Source organism: Tetrao urogallus, assembly GCF_951394365.1.
Source record: "Tetrao urogallus genome assembly, chromosome: 8".
NCBI classification, from domain to species: domain Eukaryota; kingdom Metazoa; phylum Chordata; class Aves; order Galliformes; family Phasianidae; genus Tetrao; species Tetrao urogallus.
Window position 1 is genome coordinate 2,014,907 of NC_136821.1, and position 26,590 is coordinate 2,041,496.

The 26,590-nt window shown below is 41.5% G+C and overlaps 1 protein-coding gene across 1 annotated transcript in view; it reads right to left on the reverse strand.

Moving 5' to 3' along the window:
- Positions 1-4,406: 4,406 nt before the first annotated feature.
- KIF5C (kinesin family member 5C) overlaps positions 4,407-26,590 on the reverse strand; it is a gene marked incomplete at both ends in the record, with an annotated part of 58,630 nt that continues 36,446 nt past the window's right edge. Inside the window, 14 exons of the mRNA XM_079538862.1 lie at positions 4,407-4,513; positions 5,498-5,714; positions 8,195-8,299; positions 9,059-9,130; positions 11,356-11,416; positions 11,762-11,863; positions 12,480-12,589; positions 13,612-13,688; positions 14,898-15,015; positions 16,850-17,038; positions 19,008-19,154; positions 20,351-20,557; positions 23,950-24,018; positions 25,063-25,238. Of these exons, the coding sequence (XP_079394988.1) occupies positions 4,407-4,513; positions 5,498-5,714; positions 8,195-8,299; positions 9,059-9,130; positions 11,356-11,416; positions 11,762-11,863; positions 12,480-12,589; positions 13,612-13,688; positions 14,898-15,015; positions 16,850-17,038; positions 19,008-19,154; positions 20,351-20,557; positions 23,950-24,018; positions 25,063-25,238 (1,757 nt within the window). The remainder of the gene's footprint in view (positions 4,514-5,497; positions 5,715-8,194; positions 8,300-9,058; positions 9,131-11,355; positions 11,417-11,761; positions 11,864-12,479; positions 12,590-13,611; positions 13,689-14,897; positions 15,016-16,849; positions 17,039-19,007; positions 19,155-20,350; positions 20,558-23,949; positions 24,019-25,062; positions 25,239-26,590) is intronic.

Below are 26,590 nucleotides of genomic sequence, written 5' to 3' on the forward strand. Positions count from 1 at the left end.
ACAGTATCTTAGTTAACAAGTGTGGAACACAACCAAGTTTGCAAAGATATTATAAAAATGAAAGGAACAAAAGACTACAAATCCAGGCAAGTCGTTCTTTTGCAAATATCTCCTGGAAAAAAGGTTCCTTCCTGATGTCTATACACATACAAACACAACACACACACACACACACACATAAAAATAATATAAACAACGTGAATATAATGTAAATATAAACATATAAAACATTTTACATCATATCCTGATGAGGTATTACGAAAATTGACAGTATCATTTTACACAAAAATATTGATATTTTACAGGCTTCTTGCTCACTAATTTCACGATGGCTCCTTCCAGAAGTTCACCGTAGGGTGCTAAGTACAAAGCTGATCTGCAGTTCGTTATAAATAATTGGAAGTACCGATCTTTGATTGCTTTTGTTACGCTTTTCTCATTAGCCATATGGAAAGCAACATATAAGCAACTGAATGTGCCTGGCACTTTTTAAGTAGCTGGTACAGGATCTTGTAAAGGGAGCAACATTTTGCTTAGTTACATGTTTTCTTGTTTGATTGTTTAACACAAAAGTTTTGAGTATTAAAGATCAAGTTATTAGAAAGAATCAACTCATCTGTGTTGTTTGAAGCAGTGGGTATTGTAGCTCCCTCCTAGTTACCATCCTCACTAACATCTTCAAGGCAAGTGGGACAGTTGGTTATTAATTCATGCATTTTATTGCCTAGATTAATCTAAACGGCCTGCCTAGATTAACTATAGTTATTCATCTTGCTTAAGGATGGGGAGGTGCTGGGAACATACCAGAGACTTCAGGATAAGGGAAGTCACATTGTCAGGAGCTTGTTTGCACAGTGTGTTTCACAAATACAGATTCCATACAAGCTGGTTTAATAATTTCAGTAAGCCACTATGGAGCATTACTGCAATTGTTAGCATATCTTCATTTCACTTCTTCTCTTTTCAAATGAGGTACCAGACAGGTTTAAACAAACATGAGAAGGGCAGGTTAGTCAGATAACCAGCTTACTCAAGATTTGAAATAGGAAAGCACATGCTTTGTCAACATATTTAGCTCCCTGCTCCTGCTATTGGTGTGCCTGCCTGTGCAAAGTTCCCATGCACACCCAGTTGTGCCACTTTGCTCACAGGTGTATCAACTTTAGGAGACAGTCCTTCACGCTGCCACCCGGCCCATGAGAAAACTGCTACAGATACAGTGATAGCCAACCCAGACGTTTGTATACAGCACCTGAACTGCTCTCCAATGCAGCAACTCAAGTATTTATTTCATATCAATCAACCAAACTTGCCCTGTACCTCAGTCCTACCTGTCCCAGAGCTCTGTTAGTGCCCCTCTGTCCCCTTGGTTAGGTGTGGGATGTAACTAAAGCAGATGTAAAGATGATCTCTGGTCCATCTGAAGACGGTTATTAAACGATGAGCTGCAGAAGTGCAGCACCACCACAGCTCAGCTCTCCTTCAGTAAGGTGAAGGACAGGAGCATGGCCTCCAGATGGGGTGTACAGGATTCTGAGCAGGTCCACGTTAGGCATTTAAAGACAGAACTTCAAAATGAACTGATTTGTATTAACACAAATCTGCATACACATTTCAAGTATGAAAAACAATTCAGCGTGGATTTCTACCCAATCGGGACTCACACTGCTGCAGTTATCCTTGCAGCCACACCAACATGAACTCTCTTTCTCTTAACTTCATCAGATCTGTATTTGAGATATGCCCCAGGTAACAAACTCATTGCAGTTAGATTTCTGAAGATTCCTGAAACTTCCTTGCTCTATTGAGTCTTCTGTTTAAGTCGGCTACTGGCAATTTGCAATTTACAACAATGTTTTATTAACACTCATTGGCTGTTATTGATGGGATGTTCTGCTCAGGTTAATGACTTGCAATTCCTGACCAGTCTAGCAGCAAGAAATGGCTACTGTCTTCACTGTGAATGATGAGGGAAATAAGACAAATTTCCCCTCATCCTGGTATAGAACTGTCATTCTAAATAACGTGTAACTTGACAGCAAACATTTATCTAGAAAAACCATTATTTCATTCTGCTAAATGACTCTCAAAGTTCTGCTCTATTCTGGATGTGCAGAACGACGTCACTTAATAACACAGAGCGTAGGCTCAGACCGCTCAGCAATGGTATGAAAACAATCCCTACAAAGTGTTGCCTGCAGAAGCTGTACCTCTCCTGATACTCTTAACTAAGATCCCCAGCCCTTCACCCTCTGAGCTCAGAATTCACATTACTGGGATGCTCCTCACAGCCACATACCTACAATTTGCCAACAACATTTTAACCAAAGGACCAAAGCTGATGAGAACTGACCTTCCTTAAGTATCGCCCAGTCAGCAGAAAGCAACACTGCTACCATACGAGGAACACACAGAGACACACTTTTTTAATGGCTTCATTCCAACCTCTAGGGCTTCTATTTGCTTTTCAGATGTTTTTTGCCCCTGACTTTTTCAGAAACGCTAAACCTCTAAGTTAAGCCAGTTCTAAGATCCTCCCAATTCCTTTTTTTCTCTCCCATTACCTATGACCTTCTCAGCAACACGCTCCAGAGGAGTGGCTTCAATCTGCTTATCCTCTCAGATAGAAAACTCAGCATCTAAAGCATATGAGATTGCTCTTTATTGACCTCCAAAGTCCTGTTCTGTTACATGCTCAACTTGTGTTATGCCTATTTATTTTACTGATGACTTCTGTTAAGCTACAGTCATTTGCTTGATGTGTGCCTATAGCTGGTGTGTGGCATGCTCACGTCTGACAGTTTTAATTTCACAGCAGATGGTCTATTAAAGGCCTGCCCAGTTTAGGCAGGTAGCAGTTTTTTTCCCCCCGCAGAGCAGCTTTTATTATATATGTTTAGAAATAATTTATAGGCTTCTTTATCACACTCTTTTCCCTTTGCTCTTTCATGGGAATGCAATGAAGTAGACAGAGGCTATATTTCCCATGAGATGGAAAAGCAAATTTCAGTTCAGAATCAACTAACTCAGAAAAGCACTCAGCAAAGACTTGTCCTAATTCATCCACAGCAAAAATATGCTGCTTGCAGCTACAGGGCTCACAGAAAACACAATGAACAGAAACAATCCCCACAACACAATAAAAGGTTGAATGATGTGATGGATGGTTTGCATGCATGCATGACATGAAGCATTCTCCAAAAAAAAGAAAAAGAAAAAGAAAAAGAAAAAGAAAAAGAAAAAGAAAAACACACCCAAGAATGCCAAATGCCTAAAGGAAACCAGATACTATCAGAAAAGAGTCATAAAACAGAATTAATCCTCCAGAGGAGAAAGAAGCCAGACTTGGAAAGGCAATCCAGCAGTCCACCAGCTGCTTTTCATTCACTCTTAGCACTTATCGCTCACTACCATCCAACTCCTAATATGCTCTCAACAAAATTATCATCTAAACTAGCCCAGAAATAATGGGCGTTTAAGGAAATAAATAGAGAGATGGGTGCATGAAGCATGGGACTGTGTTGCTCTTCTTTCCAAGACAAGATTTTTGCTTATGAGTAGACACAGAAACCTTAAGTGCTCACAATAAGGGAAAATATTTACATTTTCAGCTGAAGAGGGCCGACTAAGAGTGCAAAGCAAAAGAAGCAAAAGAAAAATGCTGACACTCAAATTCAGAGAGCTCTGTGCTGATGCCAACTGAAGGCTGCTTTAGCCCTGCCCTGGGCTGCAGGTACAGCTGCTCAGGAGCAGGAGGGAGCAGGTCCCGCATGTGAGGGGCAGAAGAAAAAGTTAAATGCTTGTGAAGAAGCATGTTTGCCACATGGCTCCATGTCTCAAGCATTATCTCACACTAAAGCATGAAGTTTTCAGCTTCTAACATTTTCCATTTTGAACTTTGCCCAGGAAGAACCCTTACTAGTTCCCAGGTGCGGTCTGTCCACAGGCAGCTCCTGCATGGGCACAGAAGTGCTCGGTTGCTTTTCAGTCACACAGAGCTAGTTCCTAGTACAGGGTTTTTTACTAGAAGTCTTTATCCTTAAAGAATATCACAAGGAAACACATTCGTGTTAGGAAAAGTGGAAAATGGAGCAGTCTCTGGAACTCTATTTTTAATACACAAGTTTCACACTTCTATGTGCTAATTTCAGTACAGACTTGCAGCAGCATTTCAGTTTATTAAAAAGAGTTTCAAGTGATAAGTCATTAAAATAAAAACTCCGAGCAGGAGCTTGCAAAGTACTCTAAACAAGGCAACCCTCACTTAAACTACTAACTTTCTCAGTTAAAACATAGGCAAAAGACCCCCACTGAAACTAGGAAAATAAATAGGGCTGGTCTGCTAGAAGCAAAACAGAAGTGGTGATCAGCGCAAGAACAGTTGGGTCTTTGGTCTTACTTCTCATCTATTTGGTGCTGTGATAGTAGCTGGAGTTGGACATCCCTCCCCCTCGGATGGCATGGACAGCTGTTGGAGACGATGCTGGGTAATGACCAGGGCGGATGGGCTTGGCTGCAGAGAAAGCAGGAAACCAAACAACACAATTAGCTTTTTCCAACAGGATTTTACCTCACCTTATCCTTTAGTACAAAACCCATCATTAACGGGAGAGAAACTGCTTGTCAGTTTAGTCTGTAATCAGGAACACAGTGTTCCCTTACCTTGGCCAACAACAAATACATTGCTTTTCTGTTTGTGACAGAGTCCTCTGACCGTCTCATGCATGCCTGTCATCTCTACAAAGATTTTGGGCTGTCTGTACAGCACAGAAAAGTCAAGACTCATTTGGTGGTCACTGATGTACTTTCTGTGTCCAGTTTCCTACCATGGCTACTAATGTAACTCCAGAAGAAGCAGAGACAGAACTGATAATGGCTTTTTAGGAGAGGCTGCATAAGGCAGGAAACACTGCGTGCTAATTTTTTCCTCTGGTTTTAACGCACCAATGTTACCACCGCCATGCAATAAATTATCTTATCAATTCCAAGAAATCATTTCAAAAATTGCCACCTGAAAAGTTCCTATATTGAACACTACTTGATTGCTTGCATGGATTCAGATTGTACCACAGAGATATACCCAGCATCTGCATTATACAGGAATATTTGACTCTACACAGCCCAAATGAAAGCACAGGGAGTAGTAATCGGAAAAGGAAAGGAAGGAGCTGAAAGGCAGAATAGAAGCAGGAGGGGGAGCAGGAAGAAAGTGAGAGACTAATTTAAAGAGACACTTTTTCAGGTCATTAGAATGGCACACAAGACCCATTATGCCATTTATTTACTGAGCTAAATAGCAAAGGCACTTTAAACTTGAGGTGGGGCATATTCTATGAAAAAGTGAAGTCTTTGAAGCTGCTTGTGCAACAGAGGAGAAGCAGACCCTGAGGTTTGCCCCAGACTCCTGCTTTCAAAGCTCTTTTCTTTCAAAAATGAGCAAACAAATCAACCACGAAGTGTGTGAGCAATCGCTCACCCCTGAGCAACACCTCCTTACCGATTTGAGCAGAGTGTGCTCTCCGTGCCATGTTTTTGGCTCTTACAGCCTCCTTAATGCGATCCACCTCCTGCTGGTACCTCTTGCGGTCTCGCATGGCGTTCTCCTTGGCCTCCTTCAGTGCACTCTCCAGGGCCTTAACTCTCTCTGCCGTAGCTCTAAGTCGTTTTTCCAGCTTAGGAAGCTCACAACGAAGATCTGCATTATCACGTACCAACTGCAAGAAGAGAAGGTTCAAAAATACCCTGTGAGAAACCATAGCAAAGGTCATCTTACAAGGAGACAGAAATCACCACTATTCCTCTTCACAACTTGCACACCGCGAAGGAAAGAAACAGGTTTCCTCCAGAAATGCCTGTGAAAAGCTTATGCCAAAGAAACATTTTCTCTTCCTATTAATCATGCTGGTTATTTGTCCAGCTGAGCTACCAATCATTCAACAGGGAGATCAAAGAACACGATTTCACACATGACTCTGAAGGTAGAAGGCTCTGGAAGAACCCTGCAGGGCACTACAGCAACAACCAAATTTCCAGACCCTCAGAGCAACTCAGCCAGAAACTCTGCATTTCTCAGCATGCAGACATGTCTGGCATTTCACAGGTACTTGATCACTGCATTGCTTAAAAACCACAGTGCTTAAACACAGCTTACAGACAACACTTGGTATGGCCAAGAATTCACCATGGCCAGTGATCAGGGCATGTTTACCTTCTTGTTCACTATTCAAGCATTAGGGAGAAGTAGAAACTTTCTGTTCCTCATCCATTGCTAAGAATTCACCTTAAGGCCTATAACCATAAACACGGTGATGACAATACTTTAAATTCACAGACTTCCTTGATTGTGAAGCTGAACAAGCTCTTCTGCTCATCAGAATAATATCTAACGTTGTATTCAACCGTAGTCAAGGAGGCAGATTGATTTTTAGATAAATAAAAACTGATACAGATTGTTGGTTAAAAAAAAGCACAGTACAATTTCTACAGAACAATTATACCATTACTAAACGTCAACAGATAACTGTTCCAAAAAATGATATTCCCCTTTCTGAAGGGAAGAAAATGGTTTCGCTGCCGTATAAATAATACAGCAAAGCAACAGCATGCAATAACATTCACACAGTTTCACAAACAAAACATTTTACACCTGCTAGTCGAGGCTGAGTGCCAAAAGAAAAACACAAGCAAAGCTAAAAATAAAAATAAAAATTGTCACAGTGTGCTTTTGCTGAAAGTGTCGAGCACGTGTTCTACCCAACAGCTCTGATTTGGAATAAGTGCAGGATGATCTCCTATTCAGGTCAAGCCCAACGTCATTTTTTATTTAAGTTTCTTATGAGACATGAACTCCTCAGCTGTTTTTGAGTAAATATACATTAATGAGAGCTATAAAAATCTGAACAACTAGCAGAAATATGAACAGAATGCAAAAAAAGGCAATAGAGTGAAACAAAAAAAAACATTATTAACATGTCCTGATTTCCACATTTAGAAACTAGGTCTTTAAGCCATCTGTTAAGCAGGAATCTTAAAATACTGAACCTTAATGGACACTTGTCACAGTCCAGCACTGCTTGCATTTTTGGCATTTCTACAGGAATAAATAAAGCAAATCTTGGAGAGCACTGTCTCTCTCTAACAGTTTCAGAAAACTGCAATTGAGAATGCAATGTTAGAATTCATAAATTAAACCAGAAGCCTCTTCTACTACTTTGTACTCTGCATCTGAGATGTGGGATACAGTTCAATAAAACTGACATCTTATAAGAGGGTGGAAACTTATTGGCAGAAATGATCCAGTTTTACCTACTGAGATAGATATACCCATAAACACACTATTAGTATTTAGACTTCCAGGTAAGCAGAGAGTTCTTTCCTTGATCCATACCCAAATGCTTGCCTATAGCATACCCCTACACCTCCCACTTGTTGGGCTGGCGCCCACAGTGAAGGGCCATCAGTTGCTCTGAAAAGCAGACATCCAAAGGAAACAGAAGCTCTTAAAAAATAGGGAAGAGATGGAAATCATCATGCCCAGAAATGGCCAGCCTCAGCATCCCTGGGGAGGCACCAGCCCTTAAGCTGCACAGAAAACCTCTATTTCCAGCAATAAAGTCTGGGGTGAAGGAGGAGAAAGGGGGGATAGATGTTCAGGGTGATGCCTGTGTCTTCCCAAGGTACATGTGATAAGCCCTGCTGTCCTGGAAGTGGCTGAACATCTGCCTGCTGATGGCAAGAGCTGAACGCACTCCTTGCTTAGATTTGCTTGCGCAAGCAACTTAGCTTTACCTATGAAACTGTCCTTATCTCAACCCACAATTCTCACACTTTTACCTTTCTGCTTCTCTCCTCCATTCCACTGATTGAGCGAGCGGCTGTGAGGTTCTGAGCTGCCTGCCAGGGCTAGACCACAACAACATTCCAGTAAGTAGGTGTAGTCCTAATGCCAACAACTTCAGTTGAGAACTATAGGTACCATTTCCTTAAACAGTACCTACATATTAGCTTCAAAAATTATTCTCTTAAACATATAAAAATATTATTTGGGGGGAAAAGAATGTAATTTGTAATACTAGAGAACAGCGTTACACGTGCAGTTTTTCCTATGGGTGAAATTACTATAAGTCAATGAAAAAGGCACAGTGGCTTTTGATTTAATAGCAAAACAGGCACTGGAAGGAAGTGAAGCTCCTACCTGTTTGTGAACCTTAGTAAGCTGTTCCAGGTTGTTCTCAAGAAAGGAAATTTTCTGCTTCTGCGCAGCACTTCCGCCTCCATCGTCACTGTCAAGCTCAACGCTCTGCACAGAGAGTTCCAGAGTTCAGCAAAACCATGCAGAAACTCAAGAGGAAGCTCAGGTATTTTGGAATGTAAGTTTGCCAAAGGCCGAAAAGCCTTCCTGAGCCCCAAATTAAAGAGAAGTTATTTCACCTGTTCAGTTGATATTTAGGGGCCGTATTGCCCTCCACACAGAAAATGAAATATTCTTATTGAACAATCCATGGATCCTGAACAGAATCACAGACTTTGGGGGGGAAAGAATATCCCTTTCTCTAGATCTAGGTAACATTTTTACCATATGTGGCTTTTCAATTTTAACAAATAAACAGTAGTAACACCCGCTTCCCCAAAGCCACTCTAAAGAGCTAAGAATTACTGTGAAGCCTTTGAATATTTATGCAACTTTTTACTCTGATTCGACAGTTAAAAACACCTGAATTTCTGCTAAGAAACTCGTCTCTGGCCACACGATAATTTTGCTAGGAAAAGGCCAAGTAGCCACAGGATGATAAAGTCACAAAGTCACAGCGTTCAGCAGAGCACACATGAGTGCAAGTTACATTGAGCAGTTTCTGCTACCCATTATACCATCTCTCAAAATGCAGTAACTTCCCTTAACTACCAAGACCTGTCATTAAGACCCAGTAAGAGCCAAAGCCTGGATAACCATCAGGACGGTCTTAATGCTATCGCTCATTGATACTGAAAAAAATATTCCATTTTATAATAACATGCACAGTGGATTGCATTATATTGGATGACAGGAGTGCATTCTTACTTTTTTAACACGAGTGGTGAGATCTTGAACAAACAGTTTGCGTAGGTTATGAAGAGTCTGAAGTTCTCTTGCCTAGAATCAATTTACATGAGAAAAAAAAACAAATACAAATCACTAAGATAGACAGTAGGCATTCTGGGGTTTTAAATAAAACAAAGACACCTCTGCAAATTTATGTAGATAATAGGACTTTAATGTGATGTCCTTACGGGGATGCTCCTGCCTGGTACACGCATTGGCTGTTCAAGCAGCCTACAAACAAGCTGCTCACAGAATAACAGGGCATGCACTTTTTCTCTTGCCAGTGTATTGCCATATGCTGTCTGCAACACCAAAGCGACAAGTCTAACAAACTGGCCATGGTTACACATCTCTTGCTATGACTTTGGATTCACTGAGTAGCAAACTCAATGACTGGGTCTGAGTGCTTAATCATAGGTACTTAAGATCTCAAAGTGCCTTTTAAGCTCTGGCAAAAATCCAGGTTTTCCCAGCTTTTTCTATATATCAACTTGTTGGCTCAGCAAAATAGACCTCAGACCGAATACAAGGCATGAGGTGGAGCAACCCTGCACCCATTCCAAAAAGAACAAAAATGCTACATCATTTTCAGGAAAGGAAGCTTTCTAGAAAATCAAGTTCACCTCGATGCCATTTTCACCAAAACCATGTTAAAGAGAACTATCTCTCCAAAGTTGCTAAGTGCAACCTCAGCTTTTCCATTTCACGCTTATCTGCTCATATCCTGGAATGTAAATTAATCACACTGTGAGCACCACCATGTCTACAAGCTGTTAAAAACTCAAATTTCTTGTCTCCATCTCTGAAAAGGGAAAGTTACAACTGACTATATGCCAAAAATGAGATGTTTCTTCTATGGACTACAGAATGAGTAGAAACTGTACAGCATATGCATGGCTCGTTTAGGAATTATTCTGTAATCAGAAGATGCACAGTGTGCCATTCTAAACAACAGAGGTGCAGAGCAGAAGCCTCCCAGAGCGCTGGCATTCAGCTTTGCTGCACAAGCAGACCTCCAACCCATAACTCCTTCCAATGAGCCCCCTCATCTTGTTTCTATATCAGCTCAGCAGTGGGAAGGAACACAAGTCACCGCCAGGGCAGCAGATGTGGCCTCACAGAAACTGTTCTCCATCCCTTCCCCAAAATCACCACCTAAATGCCAGCCAATGCCTACAGAGCCCGATGCGTGGATCACCATACTGCCTGACTTCCAGCTGCCTTGACCATTTGTTGTACAGGGTTAATTAAGTCTTCCCAGTGTGCAAGCAGTGCAGGAGTCTGATGAACACAAGTCATGTAAGAAAGGCTGATTAACTCTCTTCCTTACAGGATTTTAAATAAATAAGGCTTATGGCTTGGGGAGCCAAGAGGGGCCCAAGTTGTACAAACCCAATTAGTATGGCTTCGGATTTTTACATGTAATGAACTCCAGCTGATCCTGAGGTCAAGCTTAATTTTGAAGCATTACACAGAGCAGAAAAGGCACTGCATTTGAGTTTACAACCAAACTACCACTAGCAAAAATAAATGCGATGCTACTAAAACAGACCAACCTGTGAGATCTTTGAGAAAGCTGGCAGATTTTACAGACAGGTAAAAAGGGAGCTTCCAACCAAACTGCGCAGCATCTTCAGGACTGAAATTGCCCATCTTAGATTGCAATTTTAACATTGCATGCACAATATCAGATTCCTTTACAAGCCATTGCACAGGCCAAGTGAGAGGCAGGTACGCATCATTTGGGTGTAGTTACCCTGTATTCAACATACTGGTCACTTTGTGTGCTTTCAAGGAAGAAGGGCAGCAGAACGCAGTACTATAGCCTCAGCAGTGATAGCTTACTCACAGGGGACTGCAACAGTAGCATTTCACCTAGAACTTGGAATTCAATTTCATGATTTGGGAAGTGCACAGACTTAGCTTCATAGGATCATCACAGAATCACAGAATGGTTGGGTTGGAAGGGACCTCAAGGATCACGAAGCTCCAACCCCCCGCCACGTGCAGGGCCACCAACCTCCACATTTCATAGCAGCCCAGGCTGCCCAGGGCCCCATCCAACCTGGCCTTGAACACCTCCAGGGATGGACGGGGCATCACAGCCTCTCTGGGCAGTCTGTGCCATCACCTCACCGCTCACATGGTAAAGAACTTAAAGAACTTATCTGATATAAATTAGTCGTTTTCATAAGCACCAATGCAAGTGTTTTGGTTACACATCAGTGATGAAAACATAGGGAAAAAAAATTCAGTAACTTGTAAACAGGACATACCACTGTTTCCTCCAGCCCCTTAAGATCTTCTCTTGCTTGTTCCCTTTTATCATTAAGCAATCTAAAAAGATCACAACATTAAACATTAAATCAAAAATGTTTTACAATTATTCTCTTTTTCCCGCATGTTAAGAAATGGGGGATTTAAGATTTGCCATGATATTTCATAAAATTGGAGCTCTAAAACACCTTTTCAGAAAGCATCAAATCTACTGTTAAAAAGCCTAAAACTTAAAAAAAGGAGTAGTTAGTAATCATTCATTTCTACTGCATGTTGGCGTTGCTACTGAAATGCTATTTTCAGCATGAATGTTTCAACACAAATGCTTCCCACCAGGATGTTTCCTGCACACACATCAAAAGAGACCAGATTCAGGGACACCAGGTGAGAAAACTGTTGACTTACATGAGCTTTTCCAGTTTCATTTCTCTCTCCTGGTCCTCAATTTTTAATTTATCATAATCAGCACTCAGCTTCTCTTGTTCCAGTTGGAGCTTCTGATTCATACTAGAACAAAAAGAAAAAACAACTAAAAAAGGTCTGAACAGCTCAGTCCTGAAGGCCACAAATATGCAGTTCAGTTTCCATAAACAGAACTAAGTAATTCTACTGTAAAATTCTGGAAGAAATTAAGGCTAACGAATCTGAAAACCAACAGCTTTTATTTTAAAATATTGGAATATTAAAGTCAGCCATATACTCTCCTGCCTTGTTTGTCTTGTCTTAAAGGACACACTGTTCTTGCATTCTTTCTGTTCTGCTTTCTCATTTCCCTACTGTTATTTACCCACACTATAAATATGGACAGGAGTGCTAAATCAGGATTGCTCACATTTTGTGAACACTTCAAAAATAAGAGCACAACAGTAAAGAGAAACCTTAAAACCTTTCCAAGCAGGAGGGTATCTCACAGTTATATTCCTGTGTCACAAATACCATGAATGTGAAAACAAGATACACTGGAGTCTGTGACATAGCTGTTGCATGTAAGGATACTTTCAACTTTCCCTGAGGCTCTGAAGTACAGAGATATCAATTAAAGCTAATAAAACCAACCAAAAAATAGTCCTGTAGTGTCACAGAGCAATACAGGAGCACAAAAAGTGACAGTGAGTGAACATACTCTCTGATTTCATCGATTGTTTTCTGCTTCTCTTCAATTTCATCTCTCAGCCTGGACAGCTGCTTCTGATGGGCTTCCCTGTGACTCTCCATCTGCTGCTCCAGTGCCTTCTGCAGAGCACAAAATGCAAAGCCATAGTGAGACAGAAATCAAGTAACACACCTAAGGTTGCTTTTTATCTATCATCTAAATTAACCCATCTTTCTGGATTGCTTAGCCACAGCCCTGTTATTTAAATTGTATGGTTAGATACATTTCAAGTTGTAAGAAAAAAACTGAATGCATCTCACTTTAAATTGCTGATCACTGACTAAAGTTCTTCTTACAAATGTAAGGAATAACTTCACAGCTGTTTTAACAACCTTAACTTTTTATAATGGAGGTAAAAATTCTCCAGCTGACAAACCTCTACCACCATCTTTGTAAAACTGTATTTTTCTTCTGCACAACTTGGAATCTCATCAGAAGCACTACCAGCTCATCATTTCCTAATATTTCTTCTTTGCATTCTACAGAAAGGAGAAAGTATCAGAAAACAGGTTTCTATGTCATTATTATTTCTATGAGATACTTTTGCCAAACCATTTGGTAAAATGGTCTGGCTTCATTTTCATTAAGTTTTAGTTCCTAAATGATATTAACCCCAGTAGCCTGGTGCACTGCTTAGCAAATGGGCTTCAGCTGAGTTCCTGGAAATGGCAAATATCAGAGTGACACAGAGGTGAATCCTTTTTCAGCCATACCTAACAAAATGATTCTCAACCATGGATGCTGGGTCTCCAAATCAGCTCCACTCAAGCAAACACAGTACACCAAACCTCTGTACTCTCTGAAGCTGGTTCAGCAGACAAGCTGGTCTCAGTTACAGCCTGAGTATTTGAGGTGAGTGTCTTCTTTTTCCTTCATCTGGCCACCAGCCTCAGTACCAGCAAGTTCTCTAATTTCAAACTGCAAAGGTCACTCAATTCTAAGAGATCAGGTTTTCTAACAGAAGCCAGCAATTCTGACAGAGGCAGAAAAGTTCTTTTAAAAACACACAACACATACAGGAAGACAAAATCACACTCTAATTATCAGCTAATGAATGATCTCACTAAGAAATCAACTCCAATATTGCAGCACACGACATTACCTTCATTTCTTCTGCATCCTGAAGCCGGGTCAGGTGCTCCTTCTCCTTATCTTTGAAACTGACTTCATGCATTTTTTCTGTTTGAAGTTGGAGACAGTTGAGAGTTAACCAACCAATCGTACATCATCTCTATGTCAAGCCATGTAAAAAGAACAAGCGTTGCTTGCAAGGCAGGCAGCAAGATCATGGTGAGACTGTTCTGGAGGGGCAGACACAGCCATTGTTTTCCAGTACCCTATGTGTGACCACTGTCCAAACCCTGCTGCTGTTACTAACAGCCCACACAGCACTTTCCCAACCTCCCCTCATCTCCTATGACTCTGCCTGTAGGGATCCTCCCTCTCCCCTTTCTGCTGGGCAATGCTGGCCTCCAGAGACAGATCATTTCTTGTGAGTGGGGTGGGAAGATGAGATGTGTGAATAAAAAACCACGCAGATGTTAAAAATCCTGTCACCATCTGCTGCTCCCAGAGTCAGAGAGCAGCCCCTGCACAGAAATCCAGAGTAATTCTAAGGCTACACTGTAATTATACATAAAACAGGAGCTTGGCAAAGCAAGAAAAACTCCTTTTGATAAAAATTTTCCACGCTGAATTAGAATGGAAAAAAAAAACCCAACTCTTAAAAATGAAGTCAGTTGGATCCTATAGAGCAGCCACGAGAGAAACTTCTACTCAATCCTAATGGAAGCATCTTTCTAATGAATGGGGCAGGGCACTTTCCAAACAGACAACTGAAACTAGATGGCCAGCTGAGAATTTCCAAAACAAACATTCAAAAGATTGATTGCTTTTGATGCATTTTTTTCCTCACATCATGCAAGTATAAAGGTGAAGCTTCTTGCCAAGCTTTTAATTCTTTTGAAAAATTAAGTTTCTCTGCATTCTGTGAATGGGTTAGGCTGAAAGCGTTACCTCGAGTGTAATGTACAGGTGCAACACATGAAATGATCTGAATCACAATTTTATGACTTCACTACAAAATACAAGCAGTCAAAAAGTGCTGTGGGACTACCAAGGCAACAGCTCAACATCAGAGCTTGACCCTGTGACATCAGGTCTGCTGTCACTGTGCATTTGCAGAGCTTAGAGCCTGGTAAGTGAGCTAAAATCCCATCTGTTTAGTTGGATTTCTGTGACAAAGGTATGATAAAAGTAGAGTAGGATTGAAAAATCAAATGCTGCAGCAGTGCCAGGTGAGCTGTATGTACAATACTGTGTTCAAAACTGCATTTTCTAAGATACAGCTGTTAAAAGAAATGATGACCACAGGAACCAATGTTGTACCTTGAGCACGTAACTTGGCAAGCTCCTCATTGAGAGAATCCTGGGACTCTTCCAGCTGCCTTCTCTTCTGCTCCATGTTTTGCATGTAGTCTGTCAGGGACTTGATCTTTGCTTCATGCTTTAAAAGCAGAGGGAACAGGAAAGAGACAATGTAAAAGGCCCCATACACAGTAAGTTCAGTTGTAATATGGAGCTGCAGATCAGTCAAGAAATAGCAAGGTGTAAAAGAATGCTAGCAAACACACAAAATTACTCCAGCTGAATCCTAGAAGGAAGCAAGGAAGAAGAATCAGCAACATAAACCTATCTCTCTCAGCAAAGTGCTCCAGATACTGACAGTGCTTGCTGTCACATCCACACCAGCAATGTCAGCATGAAACCACCAAACTTAACAGCAGCAGAAGGTTGGGTATAACATAAGGAAAAAGGGTAGAAACTAAAGAAATGTGTGTGACAATTTTAACGGCATCATTGTTGTCACTGAAAGTCTTTCTGCATCAAATTATTTCTTTTCTCTCTTCCGTAATTAGGCCTAGACTAATAAATGGGCTGTTAAGATTTAAATTAAGCCAACAATAAATTTTCACTTTATAGATAAGGTGTATGCCCTCCCACAACACTTTGAGCATAACACCTAGCTTCTTCCTAGGCTTAAAAACAGACGGGCTTCCAAAATGGCAAGGCAAGGTGATCACCTGCTTCAGAGTATCTCTGTTTGGCTTCATCACCATGTTGAAATGCAATACAAGTATAGGGAGGGGAAAAAAAAAAGGATGTAGCCTTGCAGTCTCACTTCTTTCACTGCATCTTTTCACAGCCTTGGATAAGTCACTCAAATACTAAACCTCCTAAGAAGGAGGTCTAAGAAGAACACCAACCCCACACAGACAGACAATCTGGCTTCCACTTAACATGCTCCTTCACTGGGTCAGCATAAGCCAACACCACAGCTGAAGGAAAATGTCCCAGCAGCCCACTGCTGATACTCATTCCCAGCTCTGTGCTGCCAATCCTCTTTCAGCCAGCAGAAATATGCATATAGCTGCTTTCGAGGCAAACCTTCATCTGCTTTACTAATGCAAGTTCCCAAGGAAAGGGAGCAACACAGATTGGCAGGGTGACTTCTAGTGGCTGGATCCACTTTAAGACAGCATAAAAAGTGTAATTTTACTTAACATTTTTGGACAGCCAATACTTTCAGGATTCAAGCCTTCCTTGAATACTAAGAAGCATGCTTACAGCTACAGCTATTACTGCAGACCCGAATAGAGAAGTTCTACTGCAGGACAAGAGGCTATCCTTGCTCCAGGTTTTCTCTGAGTAACTGCTAGCAAGAGAAGCGGAGTAAACTCCAACTGTCTCCACCACTTCATGTGTGCAGTAATCAAAGAAGCATGGTGAAGCAGTTAGCCCCCTCCTCTCTGCAGAATGCAGCAGCATGCATCACTGCCTGGAACATGCCACCCACTGCAAAGCCCTCCTACCATCTGGATTTCTATCTTACACGGTCATGTTTTCTATAATGTATTGTTACATGCATGTTGCTGCCCAGCTATCTGTTAGCATACTGACAGTCCAGATGTTGAGGCTCTCCAAATGCTTTGTTAGAGACCCATACAGTCACTGCTTCCTTTGTCAGTTTGCTTTCTAAGCGGAGGCACAAGATGCAAAAACATGCTGAGGAAATCTCTCCAAGAGCCTTTTCACTATTATGGCATTGAAAACATTTTGAAATCTACAACAGGAAGACAGAATCTTACCACAGAATGTGCTGTAAAACGCTGAGGGGAGGAATGCAAAACGAGAGGAACAAACAACAGAACAGACGAGAGAAACACCTCTATTCTCCCTGAATTCTCATTTCTCACTCCCAGCACACGCATCTCATGAGGAAGGAGGCTGAGAAAATCATCAAACCTTGCTTTGAGGGAGCAAGGAAGGAGCAGACATACCTGTGAAATGAGGAGCTGGCAAGCTGCAAGCTCCCTCTCGCTGGCGTTCATTTTCCTGTTGGAATCTATCTGGGCACTCTCCAGCTGCTTGCTGCGGTTCACCAGAGATTTCACCTCAGACTTCATCTTGCTGATGTAAAGCCGTGCCATGGTGAACTCCTCTTCAATCACCCCGTTTACATCTGCTAACTAAACACATGGAAGATTGCAATCTAAAAGGTGTGGTCCTTATGGAAATCAATGTAAAGCACTTTTCCTGCTGAGAAACAGTTGTCTGGAGCTAGATAACCTTTGTGAGAGCACAGTCACACTGAAGGAACACCCACAGACCTTCCTGTTACCTTTAAACATGCTCTACCACTCTGTCTGTCTGAGATTTCATTGACAGGCCTCAAAAATAAGAAATTAAGACTTGTCACAGTGTGCTTCATCAGCATCTGAAGTAATCAGCTCCACCAGAATGCCAAAAGCATATTTTGGAGAAACTTTCTCATGTCACCAGAAGAGGACATTTTCCTTCTTTCAAGCAACTGGAAGCTGGAGAGCATTTTCAAAATGCTTCTTAAAGAAGTCTGCTCTTGAATGGCTGTGCTCCTTCAGTAGCAGTCTACAACACAGGCATTGGTCTGAAGATCTTACCTGGCAAGAGCAAATTAATCCCCTTCATCTCTAATCATTAATACCATCCTATTTAACATCACTTCCTTCCTTGGTTAATAGAGTGCCTTTGATTTTTATGTCTTTCTCTTCATGATTTTCCTTCAGCTTCTTAATTCACGTAACACACTGATGAGCTGTAAAGATTCTTCTTGAGTGTATGGACAGTAATTTCATCTGGTTTTGCCTTTTTTCTAGCAGCAAAGGGAAGACCACATGTGCTCTGCCTTCTTCGAATAGCCCAAAAAATGTTACTGCCTTCTAAGCCCTCAGTCTGGTCTGAAATTAGACATACTTTGAGAAGCTGCTGATTGCCAACAAATTTCAAATTGTTCATCTAAAACCTTTTCAATCTTGCCTTATTTACAGACAGCTGCCCTGCAAAATGCTGACATCTTAGTTGCTATAAAAATGTGTATCGAACAGCCTCCATTTGCAGAGATTTCCTCTTACAGTTCTTATTAAAACGGCCACCAGAGGTTGCTGTAACATCTAGCAAAATTTGGTCCCGTGGTCCAGGATCTGCATGAACACAAGGCAGCAGCATTTAGCACTGACCATGTCAAATAGTCTCTGAGGCTTAGAATTTTGTTCAGCTACGATACTGTAAGCATATCAGTGTGAACATCTACCTTCTCTATCAGATCTGTAAAGCCAAGAGCCTGACAGAAGACAAATTTCAAAGCAAAGCTGGCCAAAATTCACACCATCTCCAGATATGTTCGGATACCAAGGATTCTACTGCTTCAACAACCTACACCCCTCGTCCTTACCTTCCAACTTCAGAGGAAATGAATCCTCTGGAAGGCTATTTGCCAATACACAAAAGTTAATCCTGTCCTAGTGTCCTGTAGTATTTAAATGGCACATAGCACAAATTTACTAATGCTGAAAATGCTTTTAAAGAAGAACAAAAGCATGGGCTCTTTGGTGAAGACAGCTTATGTTCATGTTCAAAGGTAAGAAACAAAAAGGTTTCCATGCAGATCTCTTCCTTCACTCAGGTGTCCTGGACAGCTGACACTACAGAAGTATGGATTTCAGAGCTGTTCAAGTTCACCTGCACGCAGTTTTAGGATAAATTTCAAACAAAAAGAAAGCTACCCAGAAGCCAAATCTCTCCAGTAATGATTATTTAGATTCTGGGAATACTTGCTCCTGGCAGCTAACTATGGAGTAGGTCTATGGAGTAGGTCCATTGTTTGGACAGAGAACCCAGCCCAGGCCTCAGACAGCAGAGTTTAATAGATGCATCAGCACACAGATGGGCTGCATTAGTTTGGCCCCAAACACTGAGCTGGGAGTCAGTGTGGTAATTATGTGCACAGACACTGACAATCTCTGTCCCAGACAAAGATCTCTTCAGTGTTTTACACTGTGCTCTAACCAGGATTTAAACGTCCTGGGAGAAGGGCTGCTGTGTCACACACACTCCATGCTCCTAATTTTCACATGGCAGGAGGTACAGCTTGGGGGGAAGCAATAAAGACAGCCAACTTACTGTTTTAACATCATTAGTGCCAATGATCCCTCCGATCTCTCCCAGGTCTTTAAGCAGCAAGTTTAAGATTTCTGTGGCTCTCTTCTTCTGATGGTTACTGAGCTCCTGCAGCTGGCCCAGCTCTCTCTGGGTTGCTGACAGAACCGTCTGGAAAGATTGAAATGCAAAAGTTACCCTTCTTTCCTCAGATTCTCTCTATCCATACAGAAATCTCACGGAACAAAATAAAACAGAATTTCTTCTCTGTTTACACGATAAATCCACCAAACAATTCACCATCCCAAATCTCTTTGCTTGAATAAAGCAGCAGAGATGAAGCTGGGAGTTAACTGTGCTTCTATAGATTTCTCCCTGCTTCAGTGCATTTCAATAGTGCCACTTTAGGGCATCAGTTCTTCCGTGATATCTAGGTTACACAGTACTGCCTTATATTTTCCTGGGACGTGTCTGCTGGCTCCGTGCACTGACACCTACTCCAGCAGCACACAATTCCACCTTGCCATAATCCACTTTCACAACTCACTTGCTAACAAGGCTACTTTAGATCCATTAAACGTAGTAAATCCTGTAAGAATCTTATTTGCATAATACATGTCAAAGAAGGTTAATCACGGAGAAACAGGTATAGAAGATATAAAATTCAATTTTTTCAAATGGATTTCATAGTAATCTGTTTTATTCAAGTGGATAACAAAGTCTTATAATGCTAGATATGCATGAAATCAGACATCTTAACAACGTCCTCCTCGGTACGTGTGAGGGATGGACCAACCTAGTTAAGCCAATTTGGATTTTTCTCAGATTGGATTTTTTGCCTTAAAATCAATACATCATCTGAAGAAAGCTATTTTATTTTTCTGAGATTCCCTTACTCTGTATGAGATCTCTGTTCCGCAGCACACAGCCCAGAGAAATACAAACTGAATTGCAATTTGCACACAGCAGGTTTTCACATCTTTCTTGGTACAATATCGCTTTCAAATGATCAAAACACAAAATGGCCAGTTCTCACATTCAGCTCAGGAGCTGACGTGGTGTGCAAAATACAGAGCTTGCAACAGAGACACAAGCTGCAATCAGCTTTCGTATAGCAGCTTCTGAATTAGCTTTATCGTATCCCTTAATTAATACACAAGATAGAAGGTAGCACCAGCAAGCACAGATCTTTTAACTCTGTTGCTCCAATCTTTATACTAGTTATTAAACATACTTGCCAGCAGCATTTGAAAGCTTCCCAAAATGGCACAAGCTAATAATTATCAGGGAAATCTATGGGAATCTTTGGGAGAGATGCAGAGTCAGGAGGGAGGAGGGAAGCAGCACTACAAACTGCCTGCTCTTACACTCTTCTGTGCCAGTTCATCAGCCAGCTGCTCGTTGGCTCTTGTTTTGTCCTCCACTTCTTGGGATTTCTGGTCGTAATTGACAGCTAGTTCTTCCAGGGCTTGAAGGACTTCTTTCACTTCGTCTTTTGCAGCTTCATTCTCAATCTGAAGACGGGTGAGTTCCTCTTGAATCTTCTCATAATCTCTCCTAGTGGAGGCCAAAAGCTGCAAGGCAGATAGGACAGGAGAGTAAATCACCCGAGAAGTCATTTAAAAGATAACACTGAAAAGGGCAAAAACAGAGACAGACAAAGAGAAAAGCAAAACACGAGCAGGCAACGTGTGTACAGAAGACAGAATGCAAGAGAAGAAATCCTGCTCCTCTACCAGGAACATCAGTTTCCACATAACTGTTCATGAAGGAAGCCCTGAACTTCAATGAAAAGAAAAATCTCAATCAAATCCTATTACAACACAAGACTGAGGCAGAGAAGCTTATTTTAAGCCATACGAGAGCTCCTAAACAAGTTTTCTGCCCTCAATCCAATCCTGCAGCAGGGACAAAAAAAAAAAAAGAACAACAAAGTAAAATACATAAAGACAGAATCACAGCTTTGAAAGGAAGCACGAAAAGCGCTCTCTGAGGCGGCCTCAGGGATCTTATGGCATTAGAGGAATATTTTGATAAGCAAACTTCTGATGGCTATTTTTAGCAAACATTTGAAGCATGATGCTGATGACAGATTAGTCGCTCATATCTGCTGAAGCAGAGTATTAACTAAAGAAAATGCAGACTTCAGAAACACTAGTGGACGCTTCCAACCTGTATTAAATTTGAATGCTCTGCTTCCACACTCATAAGAGACTCAGTTGCAGGAGATGAGCTGCAACATCTCTCTCAAACTGACCACCCAAAGGGAGGATGGCAGAGAAGACACTGCTCTTTTTGGCTCAGAGTGCTTATGGAAAATAGGAAACCAACAAGCTGGCTTCAGATTCTGGCAGAGGACCAAAGTGGCGAAGAGAGGATTCAGATGTAAGGGAAATTTATCTCGTGGTAATGCTGCAGCCTCAGAAGTGCACTCAAGTTATGAAAAAACCCACTGAATTGCCAAAGCCAGATGGCATGTAAATATTTAAACAACAAAATAGCTTAAAATAATCTTTCTACTAAACACAGATGGAACTATTATTTACATTTACTTAAGAAAATTTCTGTGTGAATATTGCTGCGACTTCAAGCAAAGAGAAGTGTTATATATCACCCAGAGCATAAACATCTCCCCAGGAGATTCCTGGTGATACAACATGGCAAAATATACCAAGATTTAGAAAGGGTCCTCATAACACTGCAGCCATCAGCCCTAACAAAGGAATCCTGCCTAATGCAGAGGCTGCACCGGAGTGAGGACCATCCCATCCTGAGTGCTGCAGATTTATTTCTGAGCTTCATTTCTCACATCACAGACTCCCTGCTCCTGAAGAAGTGTAATCAACATGTCCTTGTGAGAACAGAACAGAACCTGACTTTACTTGAAACCAACACTTCGCAGTCCCAGCCCCAAAGCAAAGGCACTGGCAGCTAAATGCTTGGAGCAGTGATGCGTGAGCCAATGGCAAAAAGGTATCAACAGACACCAGTATCAGCACAATGCCAGCTGGGCAGGCCTTGTGTTTATAATTGACCTGCTAGCTTAATCAAGCATAAAAAAGTACTCCAGTTCATTAGGGAGAAGCACAGCGAGACAGCTGCTCTGCAGCACATATTTCAAGGAGCTGACCATGAGATGTAAGAGAACAGGCACATCCCTCCTGCAGCACAGGTGAACTTTATACATGGAAGGCAGGACCTTGAAAAATGTTACTTAATTCCTGTGAAGGGGAAAACAAAAATGACTGCTTTATTAGCTTTCAAAGGTACGAGACAAACAAGCTAATCAGAGAGCCAGGTTAGCCTTCCAAACAAGTGGCACAACACCACCTGCAGAGATTTCAGTAAGACAGCAAAGCCAAGCAGGAACAGGTGCAAAAATGGGGGTAAAGTGGTAAGAAAAGGATTGGGCCATTGAAAACACATGTGCATACTCATAAGTAACACTGAGCGTGGCATAGGTTGAGGAGCCAGCTCCCAGATGCTCCCAGATATTGGAACAGGTTGCCCAAGGAGGCTGTGGATGCCCCATCCCTGCAGGCATTCAAGGCCAGGCTGGATGTGGCTCTGGGCTGCTGGTTGGTGACCTGCACACAGCAGGGGGTTGGAACTGGATGAGCAATGTGGTCCTTTTCAACCCAGGCCATTCTATGGTTCTATGATATGTGAAACAAAGGAATGCAGATCACCCAGAAAATAATACACAAGAAAAGCCATGAGGGGAAAAATAAGGTTTAGATGAGAGCAGTAATGTAAAAAAGATGGGAGAAGAGAGATGGTCTAAGTAACACACATCAGAAAAAAGTGTTGCTGAGAACACATTGAATTATGTTACATCTGAATAGCCACAGGCATGGCTAGCATGCAACATAGAATAATCAAAAGAAGGTTGTGGGGAGTGAACAGAGCTTCATTACGGAGTAAAATGAAACTGGTAAATCCTTCAGTGGGGATAAAAGCCCAAGGTAGCACATCAGTCACAAACAAGTAACCAACATTTTCATATGTTCTCTCCCTCATAGAATACCTAACCTTTCAAGTCCTTTCTGCTAGCCTGGATAAAGGCTAAGACAGAAGATTAAGGGACAGAATCATTTTTCACTTACAGGAGTAGTCTTAACATCTGAAAAAACGGTTGAAATGGCTCAGACATTTGGGAACAGGTATTATTCCACAGAATCACACCAACACTGATCAGTATTTTGGAATACAAGAGACAAGTGACTCCCACACCAGGGTTAACATTCTTGATCTGAATATTCTTCCTCCAGTTTCTCCCAATTTGATAAACAGCATAAAATTGTTTCTGGCTCAATATCACAGCACATTTGGAGAACTCAGTAATTTGGCATCAGTACCATTTTATGTCTTCAAATCTCCATAAGCAAATGACAGATAAGAAAATGACTTTGAATGTAAGTTGTGATCATTTTCCTCATCTAGAAAAGCATTAACATTCCTTTACAGATAGAAACAATGAACACAATAATGTCTGAAGCAAGCCATCCAAGATTTTGGACCAAATCTGTGCCAGTAGGAGATTTTTCAGTCTCACAGATTTCTCTTGGTCCTTTCTCTAATTGCTCATGCCAAAATAATGAACATCAGTCATTTATTACCAGCAGCAATTTGTATACTGTCTAGGAAATCTGTTCGCTACTTACTGCCCTGAAAGGATACAGGAATACTGAAAAAACATTTCTGAAATGAAATAGATTGGCCACACTCCTCTCTTGGTATCTCCACTGACACTTCCCACTAGGATGGTAGGCTTTACCAGAGGTAATCAAGGCTTGAAAAGCTCTTGTGAGGATATGAGGAAATTTTGAAGTTTAAACCTTGCTTTAACATGGGTTTCTCCTACCTTACTATGAGCACACCTAGCCAACAACTGTGACAGAATCACTACACAAGGGTCACATAAGCATATTTTGCTTTTGGTTGGTTTTGTTGTTTTCCTCCTTACCTCCTCTTGATCCAACATTTGCTGTTTTAGCTTTTCAGCCAACTGGCTCTGCTGATTGATTTCATCATCCTGCAATGAAATAGGGTTGGAGGCTTTTAGTTGCTTCTCACAGGTCTCATTTGATTGCTCTTATTTCCCCCTTTCTAGTAAGAATAATGCCACGGCAAACCTTGAACAGGTTTAAAATAAAGAAGATTCTCTCAGGTAATGCAAATCAGGCATCCACTCTGACACAGTCCTATTCTGCTTCCTTCAAGAATAATTCAGGCCTTGCTACATTTGAAGACCAACATTTTTTTTCTTTTTCTAATCAGTAAGTGAAACCTCCAAGAGTACTACAGGGGAGGTCTTCTCCATCCCAGAGAAGCTGTAATTTCTTAAAGACCTTAACTGTTATTTGAATGCCAGCAACATCTTGCCTTGCCATTTGCACACAGACTGTGCTGAGACCTCACGCTACAGCACAGCAGAAGTAAGGCTCAAAATTTCCCCTTGCTACTCAAAAGAAAAGAAACAGTGGGCTTCTTTTTTGTAGTTTTCTGCTAATTACACTTGAAAATTAAAATGAGTTTTGATTCAACATTAAAGCTGTCCTGAAAACTTCTGCTAGTTTGCCTTTTAGGCGGCTCTCATTCGTCACAATCGATGTTTATAGGATGCCTTTTTCTCCACTTCTTATCTTCACACAAGCCAAAGCCATTAATGGCAAGTGCTCAGTAAATGTATTGCTGATAGCTTTAAGTGCCAATAATGTGCTTCAAGCTGTGCAAATCAAAAAAAGCCACCTGCACTCCAGAGAGTGCTCACGGCTACAACAAGATGAACAAAAAAGGCCCAAGGGATGCTTTTGTTTTTCTTTTTCTTCAAAATTCTTTTATTTGGTAAACATGAAGATATAGTTTCCCTTTATTTTATATATATATATATTTTAATTTTCTTTTTTCCATGACTGGAACAGTGGTAGTTTGCTGAGCATGCATTCTGCCAGGAGGAAAAAGAACAATTCAAACTATACACCTAGGACACAAAATTAGCACCAAAAATGAAACCCACCCATCTTGGCTTTGGCTTCCATTTACACACAGAGAATGGAGTCAAAACTAATGTTCACACCTTATCATCCAGCTGCCTGTAGAGACTGGCAATCTCCTCATCATACTTCTGCTTTTCCTCTGTTGAGATGCTGGCAACCACAGGTGTGATGTTGTCAATGATTGGTGTGTTATCACATGGCTCCAGGTTCTTCTGGTCTTTGGCACTGATCTGTTCGTCTTCAGGCACAGCTTCTCCTGCAGGTACACAAGTCGTGGTCACTACAACCCAGGGCACAGGAGAGGCCAAAAACACAGGCATCCCACAACAGTCCTGGGTGAGGGACAGCCAGAAGGGTGATCTGGGCATAGGCCTGCCACTGAGACTGCTGTAAGTAAAGGTAATGGGGAAAGGTAGGTGCAGAGAGATGGCCATGCAACCTCCAGGGTTAGAAAAACAATCAAACCAAATGTTGCAGCAGTTTGAATGGCTGCCACTGAAAGCACTGAACTCCTGACTTCCCTTTCACTTGGGCCCGTTATACAAGGGATTAGCTCTGTGGATTAGCAGAAGGGGAAATAAAAAAATCAGACTTCCAGCCTAAAGCTAAAGACAATCAGTGCCCCTTCCTCTCCAGATTTCCAACTGCCTTATTAGCTTTCCCTCCCCCATAATGAACTGCTCGAGCACCAGGACCACAAGCAAGACAGCTGCATTTAAACCAATCTTCACATTCTGCCTTGTCAGATCTAAAATGAAATAGCACAGACCAATGTTCAGACATTGCCTATGCATACCAGATAGGATGTTATCCCTACACATCTTCTCTCAAAATTATTTTCTCTGAGGAGTATTCTCTTAGATAACCTAAGAGCATTCCAATTACAAGGCTGCTGCAGTTCAGTGAAGAGGGACAGGCAAGCTGCTCATGCCAGAAATTGAATCTACATTCATTAATCTAGTGAGAGACTTAACTGCTGAATGCTGTGTGCATTGTTCAAGGTGTGGAAAGGCTACATTCAAACCCTTCTGCAGAGATTTCTTTCACTTCTATGAAAAGCTACGATATTTTAGTGCATATGGCTTTATGGGGCATTCTTCCTGCCCAAACAGTGTGGGCACTGGCAGAAGCATGCAAAAAGGACAAGTGTATCAAGAACCAAAAGGCAGACTGCTTCAGACCAGAAAGCAAACCAAAACAGGGGAGGAAAAACAATGACCAACAAACAGTGAAGATTGGTTTTGCAAGTTTAAAGCCAGGAAGAAGAAACTCGGAATCAAGCACGATGAACTCGCTAAAAACACTGCTGTAGAAATACTTTTTGCCCTGCTGCTAATGACTCAGTGATAATATAGAGCAAAATATACAATGATTTTTTTCTCTGTAGCATTTCAGTAGAACAGAGCAAGAAAGGTGGGCTCATCCAGAGCAGGGGAGCTGGCATGCAGGGCAGTAGCATGGCTGGACTGCAGAGCATCAGTCGGGTGCCTCCCAAGCAGGACCCTGAGATTTTCCTTTTGTTGAACACAGCAGCTTTGTATTTCAGACCACAAGTGAAAGGAGAAGAAGAGCATAAATTTGATACAAATGCTAGGAGGCCATCATCCT